This window comes from Pseudophryne corroboree, chromosome 4, assembly GCF_028390025.1.
Source record: "Pseudophryne corroboree isolate aPseCor3 chromosome 4, aPseCor3.hap2, whole genome shotgun sequence".
NCBI lineage: Eukaryota > Metazoa > Chordata > Amphibia > Anura > Myobatrachidae > Pseudophryne > Pseudophryne corroboree.
Window position 1 is genome coordinate 40,715,639 of NC_086447.1, and position 27,778 is coordinate 40,743,416.

General features: G+C 47.0%; 1 protein-coding gene across 2 annotated transcripts in view; it reads left to right on the top strand.

Moving 5' to 3' along the window:
• Nucleotides 1–27,778, top strand: part of DRC1 (dynein regulatory complex subunit 1) — a 311,083-nt gene that overhangs the window by 4,859 nt on the left and 278,446 nt on the right. For both annotated transcript variants that reach the window (XM_063914977.1, XM_063914976.1), the window contains exons 3-5: nucleotides 6,730–6,817; nucleotides 18,083–18,195; nucleotides 18,563–18,746. In XM_063914977.1, the coding sequence (XP_063771047.1) occupies nucleotides 6,730–6,817; nucleotides 18,083–18,195; nucleotides 18,563–18,746 (385 nt within the window). The remainder of the gene's footprint in view (nucleotides 1–6,729; nucleotides 6,818–18,082; nucleotides 18,196–18,562; nucleotides 18,747–27,778) is intronic.

A 27,778-nucleotide genomic window follows, 5' to 3' on the forward strand; every position in this document is an offset into this window, starting at 1 on the left:
GTGAGAAGGTAGCAGTGCTGTGTGCTGAACCATGATGGGTGAGAAGGTAGCCGGGCTGCGTGCTGAACCATGATGGGTGAGAAGGTAGCCGGGCTGTGTGCTGAACCATGATGGGTGAGAAGGTAGCCGGGCTGTGTGCTGAACCATGATGGGTGAGAAGGTAGCCGTGCTGTGTGCTGAACCATGATGGGTGAGAAGGTAGCCGTGCTGCGTGCTGAACCATGATGGGTGAGAAGGTTGCCGTGCTGCGTGCTGAACCATGATGGGTGAGAAGGTAGCCTGGCTGCGTGCTGAACCATGATGGGTGAGAAGGTAGCCGGGCTGCGTGCTGTACCATGATGGGTGAGAAGGTAGCCGTGCTGTGTGCTGAACCATGATGGGTGAGAAGTTAGCCATGCTGCGTGCTGAACCATGATGGGTGAGAAGGTAGCCGGGCTGCGTGCTGTACCATGATGGGTGAGAAAGTAGCCGTGCTGTGTGCTGAACCGTGATGGGTGAGAAGGTAGCAGTGCTGGGTGCTGAACCATGATGGGTGAGAAGGTTGCCGTGCTGCGTGCTGAACCATGATGGGTGAGAAGGTAGCCGGGCTGCGTGCTGAACCATGATGGGTGAGAAGGTAGCCGGGCTGCGTGCTGAACCATGATGGGTGAGAAGGTAGCAGTGCTGTGTGCTGAACCATGATGGGTGAGAAGGTTGCCGGGCTGCGTGCTGAACCATGATGGGTGAGAAGGTAGCCGGGCTGCGTGCTGAACCATGATGGGTGAGAAGGTAGCAGTGCTGTGTGCTGAACCATGATGGGTGAGAAGGTAGCCGGGCTACGTGCTGAACCATGATGGGTGAGAAGGTAGCAGTGCTGTGTGCTGAACCATGATGGGTGAGAAGGTTGCCGGGCTGCGTGCTGAACCATGATGGGTGAGAAGGTAGCCGGGCTGCGTGCTGAACCATGATGGGTGAGAAGGTAGCAGTGCTGTGTGCTGAACCATGATGGGTGAGAAGGTAGCCGGGCTGCGTGCTGAACCATGATGGGTGAGAAGGTAGCCGGGCTGCGTGCTGAACCATGATGGGTGAGAAGGTAGCCGTGCTGAGTGCTGAACCATGATGGGTGAGAAGGTAGCCGTGCTGTGTGGGCAGTAGTGCTGATAATGACAGTGTGGGCAGTAGGGCTGATAATGGCAGTGTGGGCAGTACCGTGATAATAGCAGTGTGTGCAGTAGTGCTGATAATGACAGTGTGTGCAGTAGGGTGATAATGGCAGTGTGGGCAGTAGTGCTGATAATGACAGTGTGTGCAGTAGGGTGATAATGGCAGTGTGGGCAGTAGTGCTGATAATGGAAGTGTGTGCAGTAGGGTGATAATGGCAGTGTGGGCAGTAGGGTGATAATGACAGTGTGGGCAGTAGGGTGATAATGGCAGTGTGCGCAGTACGGTGATAATAGCAGTGTGGGCAGTAGGGTGATAATGGCAGTGTGTGCAGTAGGGCTGATAATGACAGTGTGGGCAGTAGGGTGATAATGGCAGTGTGTGCAGTAGGGTGATAATGGCAGTGTGTGCAGTAGGGTGATAATGGCAGTGTGTGCAGTAGGGTGATAATGGCAGTGTGTGCAGTAGGGTGATAATGGCAGTGTGGGCAGTAGGGTGATAATGGCAGTGTGGGCAGTAGGGTGATAATGGCAGTGTGTGCAGTATTGTGATAATGGCAGTGTGTGCAGTAGGGTGATAATGGCAGTGTGGGCAGTACAGTGATAATGGCAGTGTGTGCAGTAGGGTGATAATGGCAGTGTGTGCAGTAGAGCTGATAATGGCAGTGTGTGCAGTAGGGCTGATAATGGCAGTGTGTACAGTAGAGCTGATAATGGCAGTGTGTGCAGTAGTGCTGATAATGGCAGTGTGTGCAGTAGGGCTGATAATGACTGTGTGCAGTAGGGTGATAATGGCAGTGTGTGCAGTAGGGTGATAATGGCAGTGTGTGCAGTAGGGCTGATAATGGCAGTGTGTGCAGTAGGGCTGATAATGACTGTGTGTGCAGTAGGGCTGATAATGACTGTGTGTGCAGTAGGGCTGATAATGACTGTGTGCAGTAGGGTGATAATGGCAGTGTGTGCAGTAGGGCTGATAATGGCAGTGTGTGCAGTAGGGCTGATAATGGCAGTGTGTGCAGTAGGGCTGATAATGGCAGTGTGTGCAGTAGGGTGATAATGGCAGTGTGTGCAGTAGGGTGATAATGACAGTGTGTGCAGTAGGGTGATAATGGCAGTGTGGGCAGTAGGGATGATAATGGCAGTGTGGGCAGTAGTGCGGATAATGGCGGTGTGGGCAGTAGGGTGATAATGGCAGTGTGTGCAGTACAGTGATAATGGCAGTGTGTGCAGTAGGGCTGATAATGGCAGTGTGGGCAGTAGGGCTGATAATGGCAGTGTGTGCAGTAGGGCTGATAATGGCAGTGTGTGCAGTAGGGCTGATAATGGCAGTGTGTGCAGTAGGGTGATAATGGCAGTGTGTGCAGTAGAGTGATAATGGCAGTGTGGGCAGTAGGGTGATAATGGCAGTGTGTGCAGTAGGGCTGATAATGGCAGTGTGTGCAGTAGGGTGATAATGGCAGTGTGTGCAGTAGGGCTGATAATGGCAGTGTGTGCAGTAGGGTGATAATGGCAGTGTGTGCAGTAGGGTGATAATGGCAGTGTGTGCAGTACGGTGATAATGGCAGTGTGGGCAGTAGGGCTGATAATGGCAGTGTGTGCAGTAGGGCTGATAATGGCAGTGTGTACAGTAGGATGATAATGGCAGTGTGTGCAGTAGGGTGATAATGGCAGTGTGTGCAGTAGGGCTGATAATGGCAGTGTGTGCAGTAGGATAATAATGGCAGTGTGTACAGTAGGGTGATAATGGCAGTGTGTGCAGTAGGGTGATAATGGCAGTGTGTACAGTAGGGTGATAATGGCAGTGTGTGCAGTAGGGTGATAATGGCAGTGTGTACAGTAGGATAATAATGGCAGTGTGTACAGTAGGGTGATAATGGCAGTGTGTGCAGTAGGGTGATAATGGCAGTGTGTGCAGTAGGGCTGATAATGGCAGTGTGTGCAGTAGGGCTGATAATGGCAGTGTGTACAGTAGGATGATAATGGCAGTGTGGGCAGTAGGATGATAATGGCAGTGTGTGCAGTAGGGTGATAATGGCAGTGTGTGCAGTAGGGCTGATAATGGCAGTGTGTGCAGTAGGATAATAATGGCAGTGTGTACAGTAGGGTGATAATGGCAGTGTGTGCAGTAGGGTGATAATGGCAGTGTGTACAGTAGGATAATAATGGCAGTGTGTACAGTAGGGTGATAATGGCAGTGTGTGCAGTAGGGTGATAATGGCAGTGTGTACAGTAGTGCTGATAATGGCAGTGTGTGCAGTAGGGTGATAATGGCAGTGTGTGCAGTAGGGCTGATAATGGCAGTGTGTGCAGTAGGGCTGATAATGGCAGTGTGTACAGTAGGATGATAATGGCAGTGTGTACAGTAGGATGATAATGGCAGTGTGGGCAGTAGGGTGATAACGGCAGTGTGGGCAGTAGGGTGATAACGGCAGTGTGGGCAGTAGGGTGATAATGGCAGTGTGTACAGTAGGATGATAATGGCAGTGTGGGCAGTAGGGTGATAATGGCAGTGTGTGCAGTAGGGTGATAATGGCAGTGTGTGCAGTAGGGTTATAATGGCAGTGTGTGCAGTAGGGTGATAATGGCAGTGTGTGCAGTAGGGTGATAATGGCAGTGTGTGCAGTAGGGTGATAATGGCAGTGTGGGCAGTAGGGTGATAATGGCAGTGTGGGCAGTAGGGTGATAATCGCAGTGTGTGCAGTAGGGTGATAATGGCAGTGTGGGCAGTAGGGTGATAATGGCAGTGTGTGCAGTAGGGTGATAATGGCAGTGTGTGCAGTAGGGTTATAATGGCAGTGTGTACAGTAGGATGATAATGGCAGTGTGTGCAGTAGGGTGATAATGGCAGTGTGTGCAGTAGGGTGATAATGGCAGTGTGTGCAGTAGGGTGATAATGGCAGTGTGTGCAGTAGGGTGATAATGGCAGTGTGTGCAGTAGGGTGATAATGGCAGTGTGGGCAGTAGGATGATAATGGCAGTGTGGGCAGTAGGATGATAATGGCAGTGTGTGCAGTAGGGTGATAATGGCAGTGTGGGCAGTAGGATGATAATGGCAGTGTGTGCAGTAGGGTGATAATGGCAGTGTGTGCAGTAGGGTGATAATGGCAGTGTGTGCAGTAGGGTGATAATGGCAGTGTGGGCAGTAGGATGATAATGGCAGTGTGGGCAGTAGGGTGATAATGGCAGTGTGGGCAGTAGGGTGATAATGGCAGTGTGGGCAGTAGGGTGATAATGGCAGTGTGTGCAGTAGGGTGATAATGGCAGTGTGTACAGTAGGGTGATAATGGCAGTGTGGGCAGTAGGGTGATAATGGCAGTGTGGGCAGTAGGGCTGATAATGGCAGTGTGTGCAGTAGGGAGATAATGGGAGTGTGTGCAGTAGGGTGATAATGGCAGTGTGTGCAGTAGGGTGATAATGGCAGTGTGTGCAGTAGGGTGATAATGGCAGTGTGTGCAGTAGGGTAATAATGGCAGTGTGGGCAGTAGGGTGATAATGGCAGTGTGTGCAGTAGGGTGATAATGGCAGTGTGTACAGTAGGGTGATAATGGCAGTGTGTGCAGTAGGGTGATAATGGCAGTGTGTACAGTAGGGTGATAATGGCAGTGTGTGCAGTAGGGTGATAATGGCAGTGTGTACAGTAGGGTGATAATGGCAGTGTGTGCAGTAGGGTGATAATGGCAGTGTGTACAGTAGGGTGATAATGGCAGTGTGTGCAGTAGGGTGATAATGGCAGTGTGTGCAGTAGGGTGATAATGGCAGTGTGTGCAGTAGGGTGATAATGGCAGTGTGTGCAGTAGGGTGATAATGGCAGTGTGTACAGTAGGGAGATAATGGGAGTGTGTGCAGTAGGGTGATAATGGCAGTGTGGGCAGTAGGGTGATAATGGCAGTGTGTGCAGTAGGGTGATAATGGCAGTGTGTACAGTAGGGTGATAATGGCAGTGTGGGCAGTAGGGTGATAATGGCAGTGTGTGCAGTAGGATGATAATGGCAGTGTGTGCAGTAGGGTGATAATGGCAGTGTGTGCAGTAGGGAGATAATGGGAGTGTGTGCAGTAGGGTGATAATGGCAGTGTGTGCAGTAGGGTGATAATGGCAGTGTGTGCAGTAGGGAGATAATGGGAGTGTGTGCAGTAGGGTGATAATGGCAGTGTGTGCAGTAGGGTGATAATGGCAGTGTGTGCAGTAGGGTGATAATGGCAGTGTGTACAGTAGGGTGATAATGGCAGCGTGTACAGTAGGGTGATAATGGCAGTGTGTGCAGTAGGGTGATAATGGCAGTGTGTACAGTAGGGTGATAATGGCAGTGTGTACAGTAGGGTGATAATGGCAGTGTGGGCAGTAGGGTGATAATGGCAGTGTGTACAGTAGGATGATAATGGCAGTGTGTGCAGTAGGGTGATAATGGCAGTGTGTGCAGTAGGGAGATAATGGGAGTGTGTGCAGTAGGGTGATAATGGCAGTGTGTGCAGTAGGGTGATAATGGCAGTGTGTACAGTAGGGTGATAATGGCAGTGTGTGCAGTAGGGTGATAATGGCAGTGTGTGCAGTAGGGTGATAATGGCAGTGTGTACAGTAGGGTGATAATGGCAGTGTGTGCAGTAGGGTGATAATGGCAGTGTGTGCAGTAGGGTAATAATGGCAGTGTGTGCAGTAGGGTGATAATGGCAGTGTGTGCAGTAGGGTGATAATGGCAGTGTGTGCAGTAGGGTGATAATGGCAGTGTGGGCAGTAGGATGATAATGGCAGTGTGGGCAGTAGGATGATAATGGCAGTGTGTGCAGTAGGGTGATAATGGCAGTGTGGGCAGTAGGATGATAATGGCAGTGTGTGCAGTAGGGTGATAATGGCAGTGTGTGCAGTAGGGTGATAATGGCAGTGTGTGCAGTAGGGTGATAATGGCAGTGTGTGCAGTAGGGTGATAATGGCAGTGTGGGCAGTAGGGTGATAATGGCAGTGTGGGCAGTAGGGTGATAATGGCAGTGTGGGCAGTAGGATGATAATGGCAGTGTGGGCAGTAGGGTGATAATGGCAGTGTGGGCAGTAGGGTGATAATGGCAGTGTGGGCAGTAGGGTGATAATGGCAGTGTGGGCAGTAGGATGATAATGGCAGTGTGGGCAGTAGGGTGATAATGGCAGTGTGGGCAGTAGGGTGATAATGGCAGTGTGGGCAGTAGGGTGATAATGGCAGTGTGGGCAGTAGGGTGATAATGGCAGTGTGGGCAGTAGGGTGATAATGGCAGTGTGTGCAGTAGGGTGATAATGGCAGTGTGTACAGTAGGGTGATAATGGCAGTGTGGGCAGTAGGGTGATAATGGCAGTGTGGGCAGTAGGGTGATAATGGCAGTGTGGGCAGTAGGGCTGATAATGGCAGTGTGTGCAGTAGGGAGATAATGGGAGTGTGTGCAGTAGGGTGATAATGGCAGTGTGTGCAGGTATAACAATAAATAGAATGTCAATGAATACAAAAATATCAAAAGAAAGTTACACATTATTAAGAATGTTACATTATGTGTGTCTGTGTGTTTCTAGAATCGCACACAGCTTTGTAGACATGGTCAGTCCTTTATATGTCATTCCTGCTGGTTACAGGGAGGCGCATGGTGAGCACCCCGACTCTACAAAGAGTCAGACAGAGGGTCCCCGCAGGAGTCACAAACAGATCGAGGACAGCAGACAGGTGAGTATTACACACACACACGTATACTGTACATACATCACACACACACACACACACACACACACACACACACACACACACACACACACACACACACACATACTGTACATACATCACACACCCACTCACACACACACATACTGTACATACATCACACACCCACTCACACACACACACACACACACACATACTGTACATACATCACACACCCACTCACACACACACACACACACACACACATACTGTACATACATCACACACCCACTCACACACACATATACTGTACATACATCACACACCCACTCACACATATACTGTACATATACATCACACACCTACTCACACGTATACTGTACACACATCACACACCCACTCACACATATACTGTACATACATCACACACCCACTCACACGTATACTGTACATACATCACACACCCACTCACACACACACATACTGTACATACATCACACACCCACTCACACACACACACACATATACTGTACATACATCACACACCCACTCACACACACACACACACACACACACACACACACACACACACACACACACACACACACACATATACTGTACATACATCACACACCCACTCACACACACATATACTGTACATACATCACACACCCACTCACACATATACTGTACATATACATCACACACCTACTCACACGTATACTGTACACACATCACACACCCACTCACACATATACTGTACATACATCACACACCCACTCACACGTATACTGTACATACATCACACACCCACTCACACGTATACTGTACATACATCACACACCCACTCACACGTATACTGTACATACATCACACACCCACTCACATATATACTGTACATACATCACACCGACTCACACGTATACTGTACATATGTCACACACCCACTCACACGTATACTTTACATACATCACACACCCACTCACACCTATACCGTACATACATCACACACCCACTAACACATATACTGTACATACATCACACACCCACTCACACGTATACTGTACACACATCACACCCACTCACACGTATACTGTACACACATCACACCCACTCACACGTATACTGTACATACATCACACACCCACTCACACTTATACCGCACATACATCACACACCCACTCACACATATACTGTGCATACATCACACACCCACTCACACGTATACTGTACACACATCACACACCCACTCACACGTATGCTGTGCATATATCACACACCCACTCACACGTATACTGTGCATATATCACACACCCACTCACACGTATACTGTACATACATCACACACCCACTCACACGTATACTGTACACACATCACACACCCACTCACACGTATACTGTACATACATCACACACCCACTCACACGTATACTGTACATACATCACATACCCACTCACACGTATACTGTACATACATCACACACCCACTCACACGAATACTGTACATACATCACACACCCACTCACACGTATACTGTACATACATCACACACCAACTCACACGTAATACTGTAATTACATCACACACCCACTCACTCACGTAATACTGTACATACATCACACACCCACTCACTCACGTAATACTGTACATACATCACACACCCACTCACACGTAAAACTGTACACACATCTCACACCCACTCACACGTAATACTGTACATACATCACACACCAACTCACACGTAATACTGTACATACATCACACACCCACTCACACGTATACTATACATACATCACACACCCACTCACATGTATACTGTACATACATCACACACCCACTCACACGTCTTACTGTTCATACATCATGCACCCACTCACACGTAATACTGTACATACGACACACAGCTACTCACATGCATCACACACCCACTCACATGTATACTGTACACACATCACACACCCACTCACACGTATACTGTACATACATCACACACCCACTCACATGTAATATTGTACACACCTCACACACCCACTCACACGTAATATTGTACACACATCACACACCCACTCACACGTATACTGTACATACATCACACACCCACTCACACGTATACCGCACATACATCTTACAACCACTCCCACATATACTGTACATACATCACACACCAACTCACACTTATACCGTACGTACATACATCACACACCCACTCACACACACATATACTGTGCATACATCACACACCCACTCACACGTATACTGTACACACATCACACACCCACTCACACATATACTGTGCATATATCACACACCCACTCACACATATACTGTACATACATCACACACCCACTCACACGTATACTGTACACACATCACACACCCACTCACACACACGTATACTGTACACACATCACACACCCACTCACACGTATACGGTACTCACATCACACCCACTCACACATATACTGTACATACATCACACACCCCCTCACACATAAACTGTACATACATCACACACCCACTCACACATAAACTGTACATACATCACACACCCACTCACACTTATACTGTACATACATCACACACCCACTCACACATATACTGTACATACATCACACACCCACTCACACATATACTGTACATACATCATACACCCACTCACACGTATACTGTACATACATCACACACCCACTCACACGTATACTGTACATACATCACACACCCACTCACACGTATACTGTACATACATCACACACCCACTCCCACGTATACTGTACATACATCACACACCCACTCACACGTATACTGTACATACATCACACACCCACTCACACACACGTATACTGTACATACATCACACACCCACTCACATGTTATACTGTACATACATCACACACCAACTCGCATGTAATACTGTACATACATCACACACACCCTCACACGTATACTGTACATACATCACACACCCACTCACACGTATACTGTACATACATCACACACCCACTCACACGTATACTGTACATACATCACACACTCCCTCACACGTATACTGTACATACATCACACACTCCCTCACACGTATACTGTACATACATCACACACCCACTCACTTGTATACTGTATATACATCACACACACACTCACACGTATACTGTACACACATCACACACCCACTCACACGTACACTGTACACACATCACACACCCACTCACACGTACACTGTACACACATCACACACCCACTCACACACACGTATACTGTACACACATCACACACCCACTCACACGTATACTTAACACACATCACACACCCACTCACACGTATACTGTACACACATCACACACCCACTCACACGTATACTGTACACACATCACACACCCACTCACACGTAATACTGTACACACATCACACACCCACTCACACTTATACTGTACATACATCACACACCCACTCACACATATACTGTACATACATCACACACCCACTCACACGTATACTGTACATACATCACACACCCACACACACACACGTATACTGTACATACATCACACACCCTTTCACATATATACTGTACATACATCACACCGACTCACACGTATACTGTACATATGTCACACACCCACTCACACGTATACTTTACATACATCACACACCCACTCACACCTATACCGTACATACATCACACCCCCACTAACACATATACTGTACATACATCACACACCCACTCACACGTATTCTGTACACACATCACACCCACTCACACGTATACTGTACACACATCACACCCACTCACACGTATACTGTACACACATCACACCCACTCACACGTATACTGTACATACATCACACACCCACTCACACTTATACCGCACATGCATCACACACCCACTCACACATATACTGTGCATACATCACACACCCACTCACACGTATACTGTACACACATCACACACCCACTCACACGTATACTGTGCATATATCACACACCCACTCACACGTATACTGTACATACATCACACACCCACTCACACGTATACTGTACACACATCACACACCCACTCACACGTATACTGTACATACATCACACACCCACTCACACGTATACTGTACATACATCACACACCCACTCACACGTATACTGTACATACATCACACACCCACTCACACGAATACTGTACATACATCACACACCCACTCACACGTATACTGTACATACATCACACACCAACTCACACGTAATACTGTAATTACATCACACACCCACTCACTCACACGTAATACTGTCCATACATCACACACCCACTCACTCACGTAATACTGTACATACATCACACACCCACTCACACTTAAAACTGTACACACATCACACACCCACTCACACACACGTAATACTGTACATACATCACACACCCACTCACACGTAATACTGTACATACATCACACACCCACCCACACGTATACTATACATACATCACACACCCACTCACATGTATACTGTACATACATCACACACCCACTCACACGTCTTACTGTTCATACATCATACACCCACTCACACGTAATACTGTACATACGACACACAGCTTCTCACATGCATCACACACCCACTCACATGTATACTGTACACACATCACACACCCACTCACACGTATACTGTACATACATCACACACCCACTCACATGTAATATTGTACACACATCACACACCCACTCACACGTAATATTGTACACACATCACACACCCACTCACACGTATACTGTACATACATCACACACCCACTCACACGTATACCGCACATACATCTTACAACCACTCCCACATATACTGTACATACATCACACACCCACTCACACTTATACCGTACATACATCACACACCCACTCACACATATACTGTGCATACATCACACACCCACTCACACGTATACTGTACATACATCACACACCCACTCACACACACATATACTGTGCATATATCACACACCCACTCACACGTATACTGTACATACATCACACACCCACTCACACGTATACTGTACACACATCACACACCCACTCACACGTATACTGTACACACATCACACACCCACTCACACGTATACGGTACACACATCACACCCACTCACACATATACTGTACATACATCACACACCCACTCACACATAAACTGTACATACATCACACACCCACTCACACGTATACTGTACATACATCACACACCCACTCACACTTATACTGTACATACATCACACACCACTCACACATATACTGTACATACATCACACACCCACTCACACGTATACTGTACATACATCACACACCCACTTACACATATACTGTACATACATCATACACCCACTCACACGTATACTGTACATACATCACACACCCACTCACACACACGTATACTGTACATACATCACACACCCACTCACATGTTATACTGTACATACATCACACACCAACTCGCATGTAATACTGTACATACATCACACACACCCTCACACGTATACTGTACATACATCACACACCCACTCACACGTATACTGTACATACATCACACACCCACTCACACGTATACTGTACATAATCACACACCCACTCACACGTATACTATACATAATCACACACCCACTCACACGTATACTGTACATAATCACACACCCACTCACACGTATACTGTACATACATCACACACCCACTCACACGTATACTGTACATACATCACACACCCGCTCACACGTATACTGTACATACATCACACACCCGCTCACACGTATACTGTACATACATCACACACCCACTCACACGTATTCTGTACATACATCACACACCCACTCACATATATACTGTACATACATCACACACCCGCTCACATGTATACTGTACATACATCACACACCCGCTCACATGTATACTGTACATACATCACACACCCGCTCACACGTATACTGTACATACATCACACACCCACTCACACGTATACTGTACATACATCACACACCCACTCACACATATACTGTACATACATCACACACCCGCTCACATGTATACTGTACATACATCACACACCCGCTCACACGTATACTGTACATACATCACACACTCCCTCACACGTATACTGTACATACATCACACACCAACTCACACGTATACTGTACATAATCACACACCCACTCACACGTATACTATACATAATCACACACCCACTCACACGTATACTGTACATAATCACACACCCACTCACACGTATACTGTACATACATCACACACCCACTCACACGTATACTGTACATACATCACACACCCGCTCACACGTATACTGTACATACATCACACACCCGCTCACACGTATACTGTACATACATCACACACCCACTCACACGTATTCTGTACATACATCACACACCCACTCACATATATACTGTACATACATCACACACCCGCTCACATGTATACTGTACATACATCACACACCCGCTCACATGTATACTGTACATACATCACACACCCGCTCACACGTATACTGTACATACATCACACACCCACTCACACGTATACTGTACATACATCACACACCCGCTCACACATATACTGTACATACATCACACACCCGCTCACACGTATACTGTACATACATCACACACCCGCTCACACGTATACTGTACATACATCACACACTCCCTCACACGTATACTGTACATACATCACACACCAACTCACATGTATACTGTACATACATCACACACCCACTCACACGTATACTGTACACACATCACACACCCACTCACGTATACTGTACATACATCACACACCCGCTCACATGTATACTGTACATACATCACACACCCGCTCACACGTATACTGTACATACATCACACACTCCCTCACACGTATACTGTACATACATCACACACCAACTCACATGTATACTGTACATACATCACACACCCACTCACACGTATACTGTACATACATCACACACTCCCTCACACGTATACTGTACATACATCACACACCAACTCACATGTATACTGTACATACATCACACACCAACTCACATGTATACTGTACATACATCACACACCCACTCACACGTATACTGTACATACATCACACACCAACTCACACATATACTGTACATACATCACACACCCGCTCACATGTATACTGTACATACATCACACACCCGCTCACACGTATACTGTACATACATCACACACCAACTCACACATATACTGTACATACATCACACACCCGCTCACATGTATACTGTACATACATCACACACCCGCTCACACGTATACTGTACATACATCACACACTCCCTCACACGTATACTGTACATACATCACACACCAACTCACATGTATACTGTACATACATCACACACCAACTCACATGTATACTGTACATACATCACACACCCACTCACACGTATACTGTACATACATCACACACCAACTCACACGTATACTGTACATACATCACACACCAACTCACACATATACTGTACATACATCACACACCCGCTCACATGTATACTGTACATACATCACACACCCGCTCACACGTATACTGTACATACATCACACACTCCCTCACACGTATACTGTACATACATCACACACCAACTCACATGTATACTGTACATACATCACACACCCACTCACACGTATACTGTACACACATCACACACCCACTCACACATATACTGTACATACATCACACACTCCCTCACACGTATACTGTACATACATCACACACCCACTCACACGTATACTGTACACACATCACACACCCACTCACACGTATACTGTACATACATCACACACTCCCTCACACGTATACTGTACATACATCACACACCCACTCACACGTATACTGTACATACATCACACACCCACTCACACGTATACTGTACATACATCACACACCCACTCACACGTATACCGTACATACATCACACACCCACTCACACGTATACCGTACTTACATCACACACCCACTCACACGTATACTGTACATACATCACACACCCACTCACACGTATACTGTACATACATCACACACCCACTCACACGTATACTGTACATACATCACACACCCACTCACACGTATACCGTACATACATCACACACCCACTCACACGTATACCGTACATACATCACACACCCACTCACACGTATACTGTACATACATCACACACCCACTCACACGTATACTGTACATACATCACACACCCACTCACACGTATACTGTACATACATCACACACCCACTCACACGTATACCGTACATACATCACACACCCACTCACACGTATACCGTACATACATCACACACCCACTCACACGTATACTGTACATACATCACACACCCACTCACACGTATACTGTACATACATCACACACCCACTCACACGTATACTGTACATACATCACACACCCACTCACACGTATACTGTACATACATCACACACCCACTCACACGTATACTGTACATACATCACACACCCGCTCACATGTATACTGTACATACATCACACACCCGCTCACACGTATACTGTACATACATCACACACCAACTCACATGTATACTGTACATACATCACACACTCCCTCACACGTATACTGTACATACATCACACACTCCCTCACACGTATACTGTACATACATCACACACCAACTCACATGTATACTGTACATACATCACACACCCACTCACACGTATACTGTACACACATCACACACCCACTCACACGTATACTGTACATACATCACACACTCCCTCACACGTATACTGTACATACATCACACACTCCCTCACACGTATACTGTACATACATCACACACCCACTCACACGTATACTGTACATACATCACACACCCACTCACACGTATACTGTACACACATCACACACCCACTCACACGTATACTGTACATACATCACACACTCCCTCACACGTATACTGTACATACATCACACACCCACTCACACGTATACTGTACATACATCACACACCCACTCACACGTATACTGTACATACATCACACACCCACTCACACGTATACCGTACATACATCACACACCCACTCACACGTATACCGTACATACATCACACACCCACTCACACGTATACTGTACATACATCACACACCCACTCACACGTATACTGTACATACATCACACACCCACTCACACGTATACTGTACATACATCACACACCCACTCACACGTATACCGTACATACATCACACGCCCACTCACACGTATACCGTACATACATCACACACCCACTCACACGTATACCGTACATACATCACACACCCACTCACACGTATACTGTACATACATCACACACCCACTCACACGTATACTGTACATACATCACACACCCACTCACACGTATACTGTACATACATCACACACCCACTCACACGTATACTGTACATACATCACACGCCCGCTCACATGTATACTGTACATACATCACACACCCGCTCACACGTATACTGTACATACATCACACACCAACTCACATGTATACTGTACATACATCACACACTCCCTCACACGTATACTGTACATACATCACACACCAACTCACATGTATACTGTACATACATCACACACCAACTCACATGTATACTGTACACACATCACACACCCACTCACACGTATACTGTACACACATCACACACCCACTCACACGTATACTGTACATACATCACACACCCGCTCACATGTATACTGTACATACATCACACACCCGCTCACACGTATACTGTACATACATCACACACCAACTCACATGTATACTGTACATACATCACACACTCCCTCACACGTATACTGTACATACATCACACACCCACTCACTTGTATACTGTACACACATCACACACCCTCTCACACGTATACTGTACATACATCACACACTCCCTCACACGTATACTGTACATACATCACACACTCCCTCACACGTATACTGTACATACATCACACACCCTCTTACACGTATACTGTACATACATCACACACTCCCTCACACGTATACTGTACATACATCACACACTCCCTCACACGTATACTGTACATACATCACACACCCTCTTACACGTATACTGTACATACATCACACACTCCCTCACACGTATACTGTACATACATCACACACTCCCTCACACGTATACTGTACATACATCACACACCCTCTTACACGTATACTGTACATACATCACACACTCCCTCACACGTATACTGTACATACATCACACACTCCCTCACACGTATACTGTACATACATCTCAGGGCCAGGAGTACCGGTGATTACACTTCATACATTTGTACACGTGGCTGAAGAGCTCACACTTATCCTGTATAGGTTACACATCAGTGGCGGGGTAGCGCAGGTGAGATCCTCTGCGTGTCACTATGGTGACTGTGATATCACCTTACTTACGGGGTAATCTCTCTCTTGGCGGATCATGTGCTCTGGTTACTTGAGCTGGAACACAGACCTTTAACCATCAGTTTAATTTCAGTCCATGTTACTGCAGCTAATAAGTGGGAAAAGCAGAAACAAACTATGATCACATTGGGGAAGAGCCGAGCATGTTACTAAGATAGGGTAGACAAAAACACGAGATACTGTACCTGCCTGAAGAGCTTACTATCTAACTAGACGATGGCAGAGAGGAGTATGTGGAATTGTTTGGATTCCTTCATCACACTGAGTTAGAGGTGAGATTATGCTGATCTTGTGTGACCCAGAGTATATAAAACACACTGATTAGTGTCATCCATCAGCATTGCTACACTCTGAGGGGAGACGGCTCCACCTAGTGGCGGAAACTCTAATGACATGATCATTATAGTAACAGTGGATATGTATTGTAATTAGAGTCTCCTGGTCACATACAGGGCAATCTGACGCTGCTGCTACTTATGTTTTTATTTTCCTGTCTTGTGACAGTGCACATAACACTACTATTCCCCAGGTATCAGGCACTTGTACAGATCTTATGTATAACAATATAAAATGTATGTGACTATACAATCAGGCTCCTTAAGGGCAGATGTACAGTAACCGGTAGTGCTGGGGGTCAGGGGTGGCAGACTGGGGGGTATTGATAGTAATAATACTAATAGCTGTGTGGGTGACCTTATTTTGGATCCTTGTTCCCTACTCTTGTAGCTACATGACGGTGAGTATATGCAGGGTTGCAGTACATGGCACGGAGAGCATGCGTTCCGGTGGGATTAATCACTGCATTGTATCCCCCCCGCAGAGGCTCAGCAAGCTGGTGAGTGATGGCACCCAGCTGGTGACAAACATCCAGGTGGCGTCAGGCGCCCGGGAGACTCAGCGCAGATCGGAGGAGGAGGAACTGAGGAGGCTGAGGTACGGAGGCTGATCATATCCGCGGCTTAGTGTAGCTATATATGGAACACATCTTATGTTCCCATCGCAGAGTGCGTTCATGTGTTCTACGTCTCTACTACTCCTTTACTCTCACATCAGCTCTGTTCCCTCTAACCGTTACTTAGCCTACATACCCCTTCCATAGCCCTCTCCCTGGTCTGCTGAATGCTCTGTGGAATTGTCCCGGCTATAAAGCTGCGTTAAGCGAATGTGCATTGGGAGAACAAGAAACCTCGAGGGATAATCCTAGAATAAACGGGGTCCGTCTCCGGTTGCTTCAGAGGTAGCGGTGATTTGTTCCGCGTCCCATCACTGCGGTCATATAACAGCTGCTTTCCCTGGGCAGGGTGGAGAAGGTCAACAACGAAGCCAAAAGCAGTTTTGAGAAGTTTGAGGACATCACCAGGAAATGGCTGCTGGGCCCGGAAAAGAGGATTCCGCAGGAGTTGTGGGCCGTGCTGGACTCGCAACAACAACAGTGTGCGCAGCTGATAGAGGACAAGAACAAGCTGATAGGGGAGCTGAATCAGGTGCGTGCCTTATAACAAGCCTCCCCTGTGTACTTTATCATCCCGTATCAGCAGCTCAGTGTCTGTGCCATGGCAATAACGCTCACCGGCCGATATATACTCTGGGAAAATAGACTTTGTTGTTTACAGATGTGTGCTGTCTTACTGTCGCTGCAGTCCCGCCATATAGTCCCTCTCTGCGCACCAGGTCCCAGGCGACTCGGCCACGGCAAGAGTCTTTCTTGCTCAAAATGTGCTTCTTATTTGTATGAATCAAACAATTGTGCGACAACACTACATTGCTAGATTACACGGATCAAGTTAATGTGCGACTTTTCTACATGTGTGCGCGACTGACGCCAAGTTCCATTGTGCTCCATCTGTGACTATGGTGGTCATTCCGAGTTGTTCGCTCGCTAGCAGTTTTTAGCAGCCGTGCAAATGTTATGCCGCCGCCCACTGGGAGTGTATTTTAGCTTAGCAGAAGTGCGAACAAAGGGATCGCAGAGCGGCGGCAAACTTTTTTGTGTAGTTTCAGAGTAGCTTCAGACCTACTCAGCGCTTGCGATGACTTCAGACTGTTCAGTTCCTGTTTTGAGGCCACGAACACGCCCTGCGTTCACCCAGCCACGCCCGCGCTTCTCTAACGTCCTAAGTGGATGCTGGGGACTCCGTAAGGACCATGGGGAATAGCGGCTCCGCAGGAGACTGGGCACAAAAGTAAAGCTTTAGAACTACCTGGTGTGCACTGGCTCCTCCCCCTATGACCCTCCTCCAAGCCTCAGTTAGATTTTTGTGCCCGAACGAGACGGGTGCAGGCTAAGGGGCTCTCCTGAGCTGCTTAGTGAAAAGTTTAGTTTTAGGTTTTTTATTTTCAGTGAGACCTGCTGGCAACAGGCTCACTGCATCGAGGGACTAAGGGGAGAAGAAGCGAACTCACCTGAGTGCAGAGTGGATTGGGCTTCTTAGGCTACTGGACATTAGCTCCAGAGGGACGATCACAGGCCCAGCCATGGATGGGTCCCAGAGCCGCGCCGCCGGCCCCCTTACAGAGCCAGAAGACAGAAGAGGTCCGGAAAATCGGCGGCAGAAGACGTCCTGTCTTCACCAAGGTAGCGCACAGCACTGCAGCTGTGCGCCATTGCTCCTCAGCACACTTCACACTTCGGTCACTGAGGGTGCAGGGCGCTAGGGGGGGGGCGCCCTGAGCAGCAATAAAAACACCTTGGCTGGCGAAAATACATCACATATAGCCCCCAGGGCTATATGGATGAATTTTAACCCCTGCCAGAATCCATAAAAAAGCAGGAGAAAAGTCCGCGAAAAAGGGGCGGAGCCTATCTCCTCAGCACACTGGCGCCATTTTCCCTCACAGCTCAGTTGGAGGGAAGCTCCCCTGGCTCTCCCCTGCAGTCACTACACTACAGAAAGGGTTAAAAAAGAGAGGGGGGCACTAATTAGGCGCAGTATTAACAATACAGCAGCTATAAGGGGAAAAACACTTATATAAGGTTATCCCTGTATATATATAGCGCTCTGGTGTGTGCTGGCAAACTCTCCCTCTGTCTCCCCAAAGGGCTAGTGGGGTCCTGTCCTCTATCAGAGCATTCCCTGTGTGTGTGCTGTGTGTCGGTACATTTGTGTCGACATGTATGAGGAGAAAAATGATGTGGAGACGGAGCAGATTGCCTGTAATAGTGATGTCACCCCCTAGGGGGTCGACACCTGAGTGGATGAACTGTTGGAAGGAATTACGTGACAGTGTCAGCTCTGTATAAAAGACAGTGGTTGACATGAGACAGCCGGCTACTCAGCTTGTGCCTGTCCAGACGTCTCATAGGCCGCCAGGGGCTCTAAAGCGCCCGTTACCTCAGATGGCAGATATAGACGCCGACACGGATACTGACTCCAGTGTCGACGGTGAAGAGACAAATGTGACTTCCAGTAGGGCCACACGTTACATGATTGAGGCAATGAAAAATGTTTTACACATTTCTGATAATACGAGTACCACCAAAAAGGGGTATTATGTTCGGTGAGGAAAAACTACCTGTAGTTTTCCTGAATCTGAGTAATTAAATGAGGTGTGTGATGATGCGTGGGTTTCCCCCGATAACAACTGATAATTTCTAAAATGTTATTGGCATTATATCCTTTCCCGCCAGAGGTTAGGGTGCGTTGGGAAACACCCCCTAGGGTAGATAAAGCGCTCACACGCTTGTAAGAACAAGGGCTCTACCCTCTCCTGAGATGGCCGCCCTTAAGGATCCTGCTGATAGAAAGCAGGAGGGTATCCTAAAATGTATTTACACACATACTGGTGTTATACTGCGACCAGCAATCGCCTCAGCCTGGATGTGCAGTGCTGGGTTGGCGTGGTCGGATTCCCTGACTGAAAATATTGATACCCTAGATAGGGACAGTATATTATTGCCTATAGAGCATTTGAAAGATGCATTTCTATATATGCGTGATGCACAGCGGAATATTTGCCGACTGGCATCAAGTCTAAGTGCGTTGTCCATTTCTACCAGTAGAGGGTTATGGACACGACAGTGGTCAGGTGATGCGGATTCCAAACGGCATTTGGAAGTATTGCCTTATTAAGGGGAGGAGTTATTTGGGGTCGGTCTTTCAGACCTGGTGGCCACGGCAACAGCTGGGAAATCCACGTTTGTACCCCAGGTCGCCTCTCAACATGAGAAGACGCCGTATTATCAGGCGCAGTCTTTTCGTGGACAAGCGGGCAAAAGGTTCCTCATTTCTGCCCCGTGACAGAGGGAGAGGAAAAAGGCTGCAGAAATCAGCCAGTTCCCAGGAACAGAAACCCTCTCCCGCCTCTGCCAAGCCCTCAGTATGACGCTGGGGCTTTACAAGCAGAATCAGGGACGGTGGGGGGCCCGTCTCAATGAATTTCAGCGCGCAGTGGGCTCACTCGCAAGTAGACCCCTGGATCCTTCAGGTGATATCTCAGGGGTACAAATTGGAATTCGAGACGTCTCCCCCTCGCCGTTTCCTAAAGTCGGCTTTACCGATGTCTCCTTCTGACAGGGAGACAGTTTTGGAAGCCATTCACAAGCTGTATTCCCAGCAGGTGATAATCAAGGTACCCCTCCTGCAACAGGGAACGGGGTATTATTCCACACTGTTGTGGTACCGAAGCCGGACGGCTCGGTGAGACCGATTCTAAATCTAAAATCTTTGAACACTTACATACAGAGGTTCAAATTCAAGATTGAGTCACTCAGAGCAGTGATTGCGAACCTGGAAGAAGGGGACTACATGATGTCTCGGGACATCAAGGATGCTTACCTTCATGTCCCAATTTACCCTTCTCACCAAGGGTACCTCAGGTTTATGGTACAGAACTGTCACTATCAGTTCAGACGCTGCCGTATGGATGGTCCACGGCACCCCGGGTCTTTACCAAGGTAATGGCCGAAATGATGATATTCCTTCGAAGGAAGGGAATTTTAGTTATCCCTTACTTGGACGATTCCCTGATAAGGGTAAAATCCAGGGAACAGTTGGAGGTCGGTGTAGCACTATCTCAGGTAGTGTTGCGGCAGCACGATTGGATTCTCAATATTCCAAAATCGCAGCTGGTTCCGACGACTCGTCTTCTGTTCCTAGGGATGATCCTGGACACAGTCCAGAAAAAGGTGTTTCTCCCGGAGGAGAAAGCCAGGGAGTTATCCGAGCTAGTCAGGAACCTCCTAAAACCGAGCCAACTCTCAGTGCATCAATGCACAAGGGTTCTGGGTAAAATGGTGGCTTCCTACGAAGCAATCCCATTCGGCAGATTCCACGCAAGAACTTTCCAGTGGGACCTGCTGGACAAATGGTCCGGGTCGCATCTTCAGATGCATCAGCGGATAACCCTGTCACCAAGGACAAGGGTGTCCCTCCTGTGGTGGTTGCAGAGTGCTCATCTTCTAGAGGGCCGCAGATTCGGCATTCAGGACTGGGTCCTGGTGACCATGGATGCCAGCCTGCGAGGCTGGGGAGCAGTCACACAGGGAAGGAATTTCCAGGGCTTATGGTCAAGCCTGGAGACATCACTTCACATAAATATCCTGAAGCTAAGGGCCATTTACAATGCTCTAAGATTAGCAAGACCTCTGCTTCAAGGTCAGCCGGTGTTGATCCAGTCGGACAACATCACGGCAGTCACCCACGTAAACAGACAGGGTGGCACAAGAAGCAGGAGGGCAATGGCAGAAGCTGCAAGGATTCTTCGCTGGGCGGAAAATCATGTGATAGCACTGTCAGCAGTATTCATTCCGGGAGTGGACAACTGGGAAGCAGACTTCCTCAGCAGACACGACCTCCACCCGGGAGAGTGGAGACTTCACCCAGAAGTCTTCCACATGATTATAAACCGTTGGGAAAAACTCGACAGGTATTGCGCCAGGTCAAGGGACCCTCAGGCAATAGCTGTAGACGCTCTGGTAACACCGTGGGTGTACCAGTCAGTGTATGTGTTCCCTCCTCTGCCTCTCATACCCAAGGTACTGAGATTGATAAGATGGAGAGGAGTAAGCACTATATTCGTGGCTCCGGATTGGCCAAGAAGGACTTGGTAACCGGAACTTCAAGAGATGCTCACGGAGGATCCGTGGCCTCTACCTCTAAGAAGGGACCTGCTCCAGCAAGGACCCTGTCTGTTCCAAGACTTACCGCGGCTGCGTTTGACGGCATGGCGGTTGAACGCCGGATCCTGAAGGAAAAAAGGCATTCCGGATGAAGTCATCCCTATCCTGATCAAAGCCAGGAAGGATGTAACCGCAAAACATTATCACCGCATTTGGCGAAAATATGTTGCGTGGTGCGAGGCCAGTAAGGCCCGACGGAGGAAATTCAACTGGGTCGATTCCTACATTTCCTGCAAACAGGAGTGTCTATGGGCCTGAAATTGGGGTCCATTAAGGTTCAAATTTCGGCCCTGTCAATTTTCTTCCAAAAAGAACTAGCTTCAGTCCCTGAAGTTCAGACGTTTGTAAAAGGGGTACTGCATATACAGCCTCCTTTTGTGCCTCCAGTGGCACTTTGGGATCTCAATGTAGTTTTTGGGTTCCAAAAGTCACATTGGTTTGAACCACTTAAATCTGTGGAGTTAAAATATCTCACATGGAAAGTGGTCATGCTGTTGGCCCTGGCCTGGGCCAGGCGCGTGTCAGAATTGGCGGCTTTATCCTGTAAAAGCCCTTATCTGATTTTCCATTCGGACAGGGCGGAATTGAGGACTCGTCCTCAGTTTCTCCCTAAGGTGGTTTCAGCGTTTCACCTGAACCAACCTATTGTGGTGCCTGCGGCTACTAGGGACTTGGAGGACTCCAAGTTGCTAGACGTTGTCAGGGCCCTGAAAATATATGTTTCCAGGACGGCTGGAGTCAGAAAATCTGACTCGCTGTTTATCCTGTATGCACCCAACAAGCTGGGTGCTCCTGCTTCTAAGCAGACTATTGCTCGTTGGATTTGTAGTACAATTCAGCTTGCACATTCTGTGGCAGGCCTGCCACAGCCAAAAATCTGTAAATGCCCACTCCACAAGGAAGGTGGGCTCATCTTGGGCGGCTGCCCGAGGGGTCTCGGCTTTACAACTTTGCCGAGCAGCTACTTGGTCAGGAGCAAATACGTTTGTAAAATTCTACAAAATTGATACCCTGGCTGAGGAGGACCTGGAGTTCTCTCATTTGGTGCTGCAGAGTCATCCGCACTCTCCCGCCCGTTTGGGAGCTTTGGTATAATCCCTATGGTCCTTACGGAGTCCCCAGCATCCACTTAGGACGTTAGAGAAAATAAGAATTTACTTACCGATAATTCTATTTCTCGTAGTCCGTAGTGGATGCTGGGCACCCATCCCAAGTGCGGATTGTCTGCAATACTGGTACATAGTTATTGTTACCAAAAAATCGGGTTATTGCTGTAGTGAGCCATCTTTTCTAGAGGCTCCTCTGTTATCATGCTGTTAACTGGGTTTAGATCACGAGTTATACGGTGTGATTGGTGTGGCTGGTATGAGTCTTACCCGGGATTCAAAATCCTTCCTTATTGTGTACGCTCGTCCGGGCACAGTATCCTAACTGAGGCTTGGAGGAGGGTCATAGGGGGAGGAGCCAGTGCACACCAGGTAGTTCTAAAGCTTTACTTTTGTGCCCAGTCTCCTGCGGAGCCGCTATTCCCCATGGTCCTTACGGAGTCCCCAGCATCCACTACGGACTACGAGAAATAGAATTATCGGTAAGTAAATTCTTATTTTTTCCTAGCATGCCTGCGTTTTTCAGAACAGTCCCTGAAAACGGTCAGTTGCCACCCAGAAACGCCAACTTCATGTCAATCACCCAGCGGCCAGCAGTGCGACTGAAAAGCTTCGCTAGACCCTGTGTGAAACTACATCGTTCGTTGCACTTGTACGACGCGCGTGCGCATTGCGCCGCATGCGTAGAAGTGCAGTTTTTTTGGCCTCGTTGCTGCACAGCGAACGAATGCAGCTAGCGATCAACTTGGAATGACCACCTATGTGCGTGTGTAGGACCTATGCCTGTGGAGTTTAAGTCGCAGCCCAGCATGTCTAGTACACTGTGAGGGGTGTTTCGCTGTGATGTGAGTTGGAGTCAAAGGGGGGAATTCAATTGTTTCTCCCCGGGGCAGCCACTAGATGGCACCCAATGGAGCAATTCAATTATTGCTCCGTTCGGGGGCCTTGAGCTGTGGTGAGACACATTTCAGCTCGCAGCCCAGCATGCTGGCGAGCTAAAATGTGCGCAAAAAGTGACCCGTTTGGGCACCCAAACTGCACTTTTTTCGTGATCGCGCCCATTAGTTTAGTCGGGTTTAGCTGCTTTACTCTAATGGGCGTGATAACGGGCATCAATTGAATATCGCCCCTGCGATCTCCCGTCACTTTAGATGGGAGATCAGGCAGCAATATCTTTTGAAATGCCCCCAAAATGTAAAGCAAACTACAGTACGCTACTGAGTACGGCGCATCAATTCACCGTGAGTTATGGACGCTATACACAGCTGTATAGTTGTTAGTTATGCTGAATGGAATCACTGTGAGTTATGGACGCTATACACAGCTGTTTAGTTGTTAGTTATGCTGAATGGAATCACTGTGAGTTATGGACGTCATACACAGCTGTATAGTTGTTAGTTTTGCTGAATGGAATCACTGTGAGTTATGGACGCTATACACAGCTGTATAGTTGTTAGTTATGCTGAAAGGAATCACTGTGAGTTATGGACGCTATACACAGCTGTTTAGTTGTTAGTGTTGCTGAATGGAATCACTGTGAGTTATGGACGCTATACACAGCTGTTTAGTTGTTAGTTATGCTGAATGGAATCACCGTGAGTTATGGACGCTATACACAGCTGTTTAGTTGTTAGTTTTGCTGAATGGAATCACTGTGAGTTATGGACGTCATATACAGTAGTTTGTTAGTTTTGCTGAATGGAATCTCTGTGAGTTATGGACGTCATACACAGCTGTTTAGTTGTTAGTTATGCTGAATGGAATCACAGTGAGTTATGGACGTCATATACAGTAGTTTGTTAGTTTTGCTGAATGGAATCTCTGAGTTATGGACGTCATACACAGCTGTTTAGTTGTTAGTTATGCTGAATGGAATCACTGTGAGTTATGGACGTCATACACAGCTGTTTAGTTGTTAGTTTTGCTGAATGGAATCACTGTGAGTTATGGACGTCATACACAGCTGTTTAGTTGTTAGTTTTGCTGAATGGAATCACCGTGAGTTATGGACGCTATACACAGCTGTTTAGTTGTTAGTTTTGCTGAAAGGAATCACTGTGAGTTATGGACGCTATACACAGCTGTTTAGTTGTTAGTGTTGCTGAATGGAATCACTGTGAGTTATGGACGCTATACACAGCTGTTTAGTTGTTAGTTATGCTGAATGGAATCACCGTGAGTTATGGACGCTATACACAGCTGTTTAGTTGTTAGTTTTGCTGAATGGAATCACTGTGAGTTATGGACGTCATATACAGTAGTTTGTTAGTTTTGCTGAATGGAATCTCTGTGAGTTATGGACGTCATACACAGCTGTTTAGTTGTTAGTTATGCTGAATGGAATCACAGTGAGTTATGGACGTCATATACAGTAGTTTGTTAGTTTTGCTGAATGGAATCTCTGAGTTATGGACGTCATACACAGCTGTTTAGTTGTTAGTTATGCTGAATGGAATCACTGTGAGTTATGGACGTCATACACAGCTGTTTAGTTGTTAGTTTTGCTGAATGGAATCACTGTGAGTTATGGACGTCATACACAGCTGTTTAGTTGTTAGTTTTGCTGAATGGAATCACCGTGAGTTATGGACGCTATACACAGCTGTTTAGTTGTTAGTTTTGCTGAATGGAATCACTGTGAGTTATGGACATCATATACAGTAGTTTGTTAGTTTTGCTGAATGGAATCTCTTGTGAGTTATGGACGTCATACACAGCTGTTTAGTTGTTAGTTATGCTGAATGGAATCACAGTGAGTTATGGACGTCATATACAGTAGTTTGTTAGTTTTGCTGAATGGAATCTCTGTGAGTTATGGACATCATACACAGCTGTTTAGTTGTTAGTTATGCTGAATGAAATCACTGTGGTTATGGACGTCATACACAGCTGTTTAGTTGTTAGTTTTGCTGAATGGAATCACTGTGAGTTATGGACGTCATACACAGCTGTTTAGTTGTTAGTTTTGCTGAATGGAATCACTGTGAGTTATGGACGTCATACACAGCTGTTTAGTTGTTAGCGTTGCTGAATGGAATCACCGTGAGTTATGGACGCTACACACAGCTGTTTAGTTGTTAGTTATGCTGAATGGAATCACAGTGAGTTATGGACATCATATACAGTAGTTTGTTAGTTTTGCTGAATGGAATCACTGTAAGTTATGGACGTCATACACAGCTGTTTAGTTGTTAGTTTTGCTGAATGGAATCACTGTGAGTTATGGACGTCGTACACAGCTGTTTAGTTGTTAGTTATGTTGAATGGAATCACTGCGTGCTTTCTGTACATC